We start from the raw sequence: 9,544 nt of genomic DNA, 5'->3' as shown, positions 1-9,544 counted from the left end.
ACCAAACCAATCTCGTACCCAGAGTCCTCAGGCTCTTTGGCCAGCGGTTGGTCGCCAGGAGAGACTCTGGGGTACTGGAATTTTATTACCGCAGGATTTCTGCGGTAAAACAATGCAAGCCGTTACGGAGCTAACACAGAGCAGCCAATCAAAGAATTTAAATTTTTTGGATACGAGATTGACCACCAACCAGGAGTGCTCAACAATTTGTGTTGCCCAGCATGCCTTCTGTTCAAAATGCTAACTACTGATTGGTGCATTTGGGTCCGTGATATTCTGGAGTGCACAAGTGTACATAACGAGTTAACAAGAACTTAACATGGGTTCCTGTCTTTGGGAACTGTATTCGCATAGGAGCAATATGGCCGCCCTGTCACATGGATCTAAGGGGCCAACGTCTTCAGGAACCATAATCGGGGATAAGAACCGCAAGCGTGGGTTCCACGCCAACCCATGCGCTTTAGCAGAAAAAAAATAACTTTTAGAAAGAGTCCCGCTACACTTTACGTCATAAACCCGCACGGATACACGCAAATTTGCGTGGGGCTACTACCTTACCTGGAAAATAGAAGAGAATAAATAAAGGTTTGGCGATCGTCAGCTTTCCCTGATTATGGCTCTTGCAAATATTTCACACTGTTACACTGCCTTCAGTAGGCAATACCATAAAACCATTGATGACCATCGAAAAAACGGATTGTATGGCTGACACTACGACAAAGGCAAATTTTATTTGGGCCAATAATTCAATTAGTACTCCACTAGTCTTTGGGACTAGAGTTACAATGAGACAAAATAACGGCTCTTAGAAATTGAAATTTGAACGAAAACATAAGTGGTGTACATGACATAGTGTTTTTAACGGCTTATAAGATATATAAATGTAGGTGAAGAAGTAAAAAATGACTGGGAATCAATCATGACACTAAGGTTCATTTCGTCGGTTAAGTCCGTCTGGCGCTCTCTATGAGTTAAGCCGACCTTGCTTTTCGTCGCGATTCGATGTTGTTGGGTTGTAATTCCAGAGGAATTAAACTTTTATCTGTAGCTTAGTGACCCGGCAAGTTGATGAATGTCCACTATCATGCTGTGAAGGAGTTATTGCGTTTTACGTAGAAAGAACGCACTCCTAATACAGATTAGAGTCGAGATTGTATAACAACCAACGAATGAATGGATCTTGAAACGAGTATCTGGCATCCTCCGCAGATTTTGCAGGGGCGGAAAACATCATCACCAACTTGGCAAAGGAGAGAGAACCTTTAATCGAGATCATCGAACGCACTCCTAATACAGATTGATCGAGATAGTATGGGACAACGTTGACTCAACGAGTGGATCTTGGGACGCGTATCTGGCATCCCCCGCAGATTTTGCTGGGGTGGATGACATCATCACCACCTTAGCAAAGGAGAGAGCCTGGTGACATCGAATGCACTCCCTAATCTTTGATTACTGCTAGTAGGTAAGTAAGTAAGTTGTTAAGGAATTAAATGGAGGGGACAGGGTGACTGACCGTGTGACTGACTGACTGACTGACTGACTGGCTGGCTGGCTGACTGACTGACTGACTGACTGACGGACTGACTGACTGACTGACTGACTGGCTGGCTGGCTGGCTGGCTGACTGAGGATGAGAGGGAGGGAGGGAAGCAGGGAGAGAGTTAAATAATTTATTTTTTCACTTGTTTAAAAAAAATGTATCTAAAAAAAGGAATACAAAGACACAGCAACAATAATAACCTCAAAAACTGCGCTAATTATACCCCTTACTTGAACTGGTGCCCCCAGAACGAATTAGCGTCCAGACAACACTCGTTCGGTATCGAAACAAGTGATGATGCTCAAGTATCGACATTTAAATATCGCGATATCGACTACTTTGGTATCGGTTATGACTTAACCTTATTTGAATTTCAGTGACATTGTTAATCCCTCGGTATGGGTCTAACAAATGAAAAACAGAAAGCCTTTGTTATTGACACAAACTACTTTGTAAGATGCGAGGGTGTTTGAAATATTCGCTAGAACAATATTTTTAATTTTGGAAAGGGTGGTAGCCAAAATCCGGTTTTCTTCTTTTTAAATGAAAACAAATGCTTATTGAATATTCTTTACGTAATGGAAAAAAAAAGGGAGAGAGAGAGAAGTTCGTTCATCTTCAAGTTTTCAAGTTTGAAAAATTTCGTCCGACTTGATTATTTAAAGTATCGGGAACACATTCAACAAGAAATTAGCTTCGCAAGTTCCATTTAGGGTTTTGTCAACTTGTCACGAATTCCATTGTTTGCGAGATGGCTATCTGTAATAATCACAATCGGAAAATTAAAATTGCATTAAGATTTGACGTCTTTGTCACGCATCATGGTGCAACTTGGCGTCCACTTTGTTTAACTACTCGCTGAGTTGCTTTCATTTCTCCACGAAATTCACAAACGATACAACTTGAATTAACGTTTTAACAGTAGCGACTTTACTGGAAACTTGTCAAGAAGTTTTTCCCGAGAAATAGTTCAAAATCATCATTGTATTGGCTCTGTTAAACAGCAACATGGCAAAACAGCGAAACAAAGTGACATTCGCCGACGACATGCCAAAAACTGCCGATTTACTCTGTCCAAGTTGTCAGAAAAGGTTTGTGTCGCCGATTCTTCTTCCATGTCTACACACAATGTGTAAAAAATGCATAGACGCCGAAAAGATTGCACCGAAAAATGGAAAGTTGCCATGCTGTCCAATTTGTTCGCAGTCTTTGGATTTACAGAAAGAATTTCCACTCAATTTCGTGGCCAACAACATGATTAATCTAGCGGCGGTAAATGAAAATACTCCATTGGGTTTCATCTGTGATAGCTGCGAAACGGAGGGAGAGAAGGTTACCATGAGATGTAGTCACTGTCATTTATTTCTGTGCGCGTTTTGTACCACAGCACATCGGCGAATGAGCGCTACGAAAACACATCTCTTACAACCAGTTGAAGACCTCAGAGGGCAAATTTTCAAGGGAAACCATCCGCGAAGACCGTCGTTTTGTTTAACGCATTCTTCCGAACGGCTTTGTTACTATTGTCAAACCTGCAAAGAAAGTACTTGCCGGCAATGTTCACTAACCACACATGAACGGCACGAACGTCGAAGTATTGTCGAGGCTGCGAAAACGTTTAAACTTAACATGGTGAATCTGACGGAGCAAATCAAAGGGAAACGAAAGCACCTTAATGAACAGGGTGCCATCGTCGAGGAAAAAATTTCTAGTATACAGAATCACAAGAAGAAAATTCGTGTCAACATTGAAGAATATTTTCAGATGCTAATTGAGGCGCTTAAGAATCGCATGAATGAACTTGTAAATGAAGTTGAGTCTCTTTCTGCTACAAAGCTTCATCTCTTGTTCTCCAGACAAGAGAAACTAAAACAGACAGCCGTGCACGCCAACAGTTGCTGTTTTTTCGCAGAAAGCGCCGTGAAGCAGGGAAGTGACGCAGAAATAATTAGTGTCGGGCAGTATGTTATTCAGCGGCTAAGTTCCCTCGTGGAAGAAATGGAGTACAATTCAACAAGTCGTGAACACGCGAGTGGTCACAGTTTGATTGAATTTGTCGCAGAGAGAGAGAAAATCATTAACAATATCAGTCACTTAGGCCATGTGAAAGAGCAGACTTCAAGCACGCCTTGTGAGCCTACATTATGCATTTTGTCAACTTCTAAGCAACACCAGCATGTTATCACTGGAGAAGTCAATCGAATGTCTTTGACAGCTGTCAATCGCCAAGGAAAGAAACAGCAAAGAGGAGGAGACAAAGTCAAGCTCTCCTTCTCATTGGTCAGCTCCAGAGTGACACCTGACGACGCCGGGTTTAAGTATGGTTGCCAAGACAATAAGGACGGAACCTACGACTTAGCATACGTCATCAACAAGCCAGACACTTACTGGTTGCACGTGAGTATGAATGGGTGTCCTGTGGCGGACAGCCCAGTGACAGTCACAGTCAGACCAAGAGACTGGATAAGCAGTCATCTTATCTTGCGTAGTGAAGATTGTTGTGGATTTTCTCATCCTTATAGCGTCATTGTGGACTCTCATGATCATGTACTAGTGGCAGATTCTCATAACCACAGAATCAAAATACTGTCTTTAAATGGAGATATTCTCAAAACGTTTGGATCCCAAGGGACTATCGAAGGACAATTTAACTTCCCTTATTGCCTAGCCTTGAGCCGGCGAGGAAATCTCATCGTCGTTTCCGATGGTCAGAATCATCGTGTACAGATCGTTACACCTTCGGGTAAACTCGCCAAGAGCTTCGGGGGTTTCGGCGACCAAATCGGAAAGCTTAACCATCCTCATGGTATTGCTATCGACCTCGACGATCGCATTTACGTCGCCGACTCCGGAAACAGCCGAATTCAAATCTTCTCCCACGAGGGCATCCCCATTGGTATGGTTGTGCACAAGGACATGGCATGCCCGTGGGGGATAGCCATATGCAGAACTGATCACATAGCGGTGACAGATTACAACAATCACAAAGTTTTTGTCTTTAACAAAGACGGCTCACTAAATCTTCAGTTTGGATCCCGCGGAGATGGAAACGGGTTACTAAACAATCCCGCGGGCATTACAGTGGACGACCAGGGACAATTTGTGGTCGCTGACAGGAGTAACCACCGGGTGCAGATTTTCCAACAGAATGGGACATTTGTCACTAAATTTGGAGGCAAAGGCCAAGAGGATGGACTCATGCGTTTCCCTGCAGGTGTAGCGGTCGACAGGAGGGGCCATCTTTACGTCGCAGACACTTTTAACAATCGTATACAAGTGTTCTCTTTAGCAGCTGTGTAGTTAAACTCTCCACGCCCACGTGGCTCTTCAGGTGGGATTCTAGAAACTCCACAATTGCAGTAGAAATGATGAAGATCTGTACAAAATGTTTTTGTCCGGCTTAACCCAATTACAATTCAGAGGAAACTATGAACGTGAACTGACTTGATCAATTATTTTTCAGGCCGATGTAATTCATTACCATGCTGCCTATCCCCAGGCTTCAACACTATTTATAGTTTCAGGACCGCTAATAAAGTCATTTTAAACAAAACGTAAGTTGTGTTCACATCTTTGATTCCCATAGGCTTTTTAAAAGTAAAATTAGAGAGATTTAGAATTAAATGGCAAAGAGCAGAAATGACCACGTGACCATGCTTACCCTACATTTGCCGCTCACTGGTTTCGGTTTCTCAGAAAAGTTGAGTAGTTCAAGTTCAAGTTCAAGTTTTATTAAGTTTTTCAAACGTTACTTACAAATGAACACCGCCTGCCAATAGCGAGCTAATCTAGGCAGGCGGTGTTAAGGACATACATAAACGAATTACTATTTGAAGGCGTTAAAAAAGTCAGTTTTGAATACATTTGTCAAAAGAGTAAAAAGTAATGTAAAGTGAAGAAAAAAAATTATGATTTATGATTGAATTATAATTAAGATGACTTTTTTATTTCAGAAATAAGAGCGCTAATGTCAGCATAACTGTCCAGAGTTTCTAAAGTTACAAATAGTAATGCTTGAATTTTCTTTTTGAATATGTGCTTTGGAAGTCTTCGATAGCTTTCGGGAATGCTGTTCCAAATTTTAGCTCCAACGATGGAAAAAGAGTTTTAGTTTTGCATTAGTATTAAATGCCAGAATTGCTTTGCACTATTCTAAAATATGTCCTCGTTTTTTTTAAAGAAACATAAACGCGAACCTTGCGTTGTCCGTTTGCCGTATGGCCCCTTTCCCTCGGGTTACTCAATATGCAATACAGTACTGATACAATACAATGGCCGGACTTTATTTTAAGAGGGTACCACATGACAGTCAGGAAACTGATAACCCAGTGGCCCATAGCAAAACTTTTGAAGGCAGAGGTCCACACAACGCAGGAATTAAACTTGCTGGTAATTTTGCAGGATCTCTCTTGTGAAAGACCTCGTGTCAGGCGTCACTTGAACGTGAAAATACAAAACTGAAAGCAAGGCTGGCACTACGGCAAAGGGCAGATTTATTAGTGGCCAATATTTCGACTAATAGAATTAGTCTTCCTCAGGGCCAGAGCTATACTGGCCAGAGCTATATAATTGAGTATAGCTGTGGCCCTGAGGAAGACTAATTCTATTAGTCGAAATATTGGCCACTAATAAATCTGCCCTTTGACGAAGTGCCAGCCTTGCATTCAGTTTTCTATTTCCAGTGGCCCTCTATAAAATAAAAACTTAAGACATTAATATTAACAACTAAACGATTGACTTACAATTAGAAATGTTATAAAACACTAGAATAAATTAGACAGTGAGTGGGCCCCGCCCAAAAGGGTGCCTTTTTTTAATTCTCGAGCTCGTAGTCTCCGTCGGAGACCCAAGGGCAGATTGTCGAGTCAGGACGAAGTCAAAAGGGTAAGTTTACAAGAACGAACGAGCGAGCGAGCCGTTCGCTCGCTCGCTCTTTCTTCTTGTAAACTTGCGACTAAAAAACCATACCCTTTGGCGCCGCACATACCTATATAGCCCATATAAGGGAGAACCCCCCCCCCCCCCCCCCCACGGGACCTTGACTTGGTCAACAAGGACAACTTTTCTCGTCATTAGACGCTCGGTGGAGTTGCACCGAGAGGGATGGTATGCCCAACTTCTCTCTCTAAAGAGTATTCAGCAGTATTTTCCAGTTGTACTGTTTATTATATGGTTATATCAAGTGCTAACTTTAAGTCAAAGTAAGTAAATCGTTACAAAAGCCTATGACGATGACCCAGAGCCTCTCTCTCATGCTGGGCTGGACTCTTGACAATGAATGCCTACACTACGTGTCTGAAATGTTAATTTTGTTGTGACCAATCAAATGCGAGAATTTGGAAGCTCGGAAACGATAGCTTTCATAAGTCTCGGAACAATTTGATCTCTTCTTGCTCCAACATACACCCTTTTTCTTATCGTAAAGATACTAAATCGATCACCATTTCTTGGTACTTAAGAATCACATGCATTATACGGGCGAAAAATAGGTTTTCGAATGATTCTAGAGACAAAAGTTTGACTGAATTCCTCAAACGGCTGGTTCCGATCCACACGAGTCAGCTTTCCCGCTTGACAAGTGTTTTGACAATTACAGTCAACTTTTTCATAGCGACCACTTCTGTAAGCGACCACCTCCCGTAAGTGACCACTTCGTAAACAACCTTTTTTTTTCTCAGTTAAATACTGTTTCAAGAGCTCTCTCGTAAACGACCACAACTCAAATTTCTTAAGGGACCGCGACCACTTTTCAGGCCAGAAATTTGACATATTCTTTTGTTTTCTGTTTCCGGTAAGCGACCATGTAAACTATAATCGTTAGTAGATCATTACTCAGAAGTGACAAAAATTCAATTTTTAATGACGCTACCCCGGACCGCTGAATTCAAGTACTGATAACATGAGACACGTTGAAAAGTATTGTAACGTTTCCCGAAACGTGTTGTGTGTGAAAAAAAAAATCAAATAGATTAGTTTCTATTTGCGTAATTTTAGCTGATAAGGGAGAGTATTTTTATGTGATGAATAAATAAATAAATAAATAAATAAATAAATAAATAAATAAATAAATAACTAAATCAAGTCAGCAGGCTTATTTTGTTTTCATTTCCGTGAGCGACCACCTCCCGTAAGCGACAACTTTGTCGTGCCCCAAGGGTGGTCGCTTACGAGAGAGTTGACTGTATTACTTGGAATACCATCAAGTTTCTCCGAAATCGCTCAAGAACCTATTTTTAGCGTGGTCGAGCGGTTGCTAATATTTATATTAAATAATAATGATATAATAAATCACCAACGTCTACCGCGCAAATTATATGGTAACATGATCAATGCGCGTAACAAATTTTAAAGAGTATTAACTAAAAGAATAAAACTATGGTGAGATTTTATAAAAATAATACCGTTCTAAAATGATACGAGAAAGCTTAAAAACTATGTTGGAACTTTGCTAAAATTACAAAAGTGAAATATTATCACAAATCATTTTTAAAATATTAAAAGTCAACTCTGATAGGCTATAATGAATAAAAAAGTTTTACAGAAGATTTAAAACGGCTAACTTTGTTAGCAACTTTAATTTGAGTTCAACTCCTCCTCAGCGCTTATAAATAGCCAGCTGGTCTGCCTCCTGCCAATTGGGATTTTTAACGTTGTTATGTTCAATAGCCCTTTTCACGGTTGATTTTTGATCTCATCTGCATTACAATGTTGTCCAACGTGGATGCGAGGCAATTTCGGGCTAAGACTACAATATAGCCCGAAATTACCTCACATTCATGCTAGATTTCATTGTAATTCAAATGAGCAGAGTTAAGTTAACCGTGAAAAGGGCTATTGGAATTATACACTTGTTAATTAAATTTAATGTTCGGACCAGCTAGCACCTTGTGCTATAACTATAAACTCTGACCGAGACTGATGATGATGATGATGATGATGATGATCATCATCATCATCATTATCTTGTTGAATAACAAAATGCTCCTTGTGTTCATTTACATCTTAGGAAAAATATATCATCCACCTCAGCAATTCGGGTTAAAATTGTGGGAATGGGGAAAGCTGTGCCGTTAGATCTTAGTTTTGATCGATGGTGCTTGTTCATTAAATTCAGTTAATGGTGATTGAAAGCGGCTATATTGATGAGAACGAAGAAATCATCACCACCGTCATCATAGCCTGTTGCCTGTGCACAATAGCTGTCGTCGGTCTTTAAAGTGCCTATGAAGTAAAAAAAATTTTGCCACGGTTTGTTAGTTTATGAATTTCTCGGTCTGAATATGTGGGTTTTACTGAACAAAACCTTCTCAATCCGCAATTATGATCCCTGAAAGATTCGAATTTAGCGCCGGAAAGTGTCTCCATGTTACACGCAACCAAAACGATCGTATTATAAGGTTGTGACGAAGAAAATACTTTGGAACACACGGGTGTCATGGCGGGGAAGGGAGTTTCTTCGATCTCGGCGACTTATTATGCGGCTGGTAACTCCAATATGACAAACTGCGCGAAAAAAAAAAAAAAAACTGGCATGCCGGGAATAAGTGTACATTACTTCCCGAGAGACGAAACTTTACGGCAGAAGTAGATTCGGTTTGCCCGAATTCACAGGAAAGATTCAAGCCATAGCTCTTGAAAGCGAAAGACAACGATGATCAGATGTGTGTGGATATATTACACTGTCATATCCGTGATAAACAAACATCCTGCAATCTTACTGCAGTTAAATAGCAAAAGAATGAAATCACGGGTAGAGAAATCCACGATCCTGAGAGATAACATTTATTTAGCGCTCCCAGAAATCTTGCTTAATTCGAGCCGATAAACCCACAGGCAGACCAACCTCTGTTTGTGTGGTGTGCTAACTGTTTGGAACTTGAGACTTTTTATTCACGCGACACGATCGGTTGAAATTTTTACTGAGTGGAAATATTTAAAATCACCTTTTATCTTAATGTTGAAATAAAGTTTCAAGGAAATGTTGATTGAGTCACGCGTGGT

General features: G+C 40.7%; 1 protein-coding gene across 1 annotated transcript; it reads left to right on the top strand.

Annotated features, from left to right (window-relative positions):
- The first annotated feature begins 2,158 nt into the window (after nucleotides 1–2,158).
- LOC146485485 (E3 ubiquitin-protein ligase TRIM45-like) lies at nucleotides 2,159–6,017 on the top strand. The gene has a single exon (XM_085103452.1). The coding sequence runs from the start codon at nucleotides 2,552–2,554 to the stop codon at nucleotides 4,841–4,843; it is 2,292 nt and encodes a 763-aa protein (XP_084959578.1). The 5' UTR covers nucleotides 2,159–2,551; the 3' UTR covers nucleotides 4,844–6,017.
- Nucleotides 6,018–9,544: the final 3,527 nt, after the last annotated feature.

This window comes from Pavona decussata, unplaced genomic scaffold (genome assembly GCF_977016875.1).
Source record: "Pavona decussata unplaced genomic scaffold, jaPavDecu1.1 SCAFFOLD_26, whole genome shotgun sequence".
NCBI classification, from domain to species: domain Eukaryota; kingdom Metazoa; phylum Cnidaria; class Anthozoa; order Scleractinia; family Agariciidae; genus Pavona; species Pavona decussata.
Note: the sequence above shows the minus strand (reverse complement) of the source record. Positions and strands in the feature narration are given on the sequence as shown.

Bases quoted from the DNA above. Each gene is read 5' to 3' on its own strand.
- LOC146485485 (XM_085103452.1), top strand. From the start codon at position 2,552: ATGGCAAAACAGCGAAACAAAGTGACATTCGCCGACGACATGCCAAAA.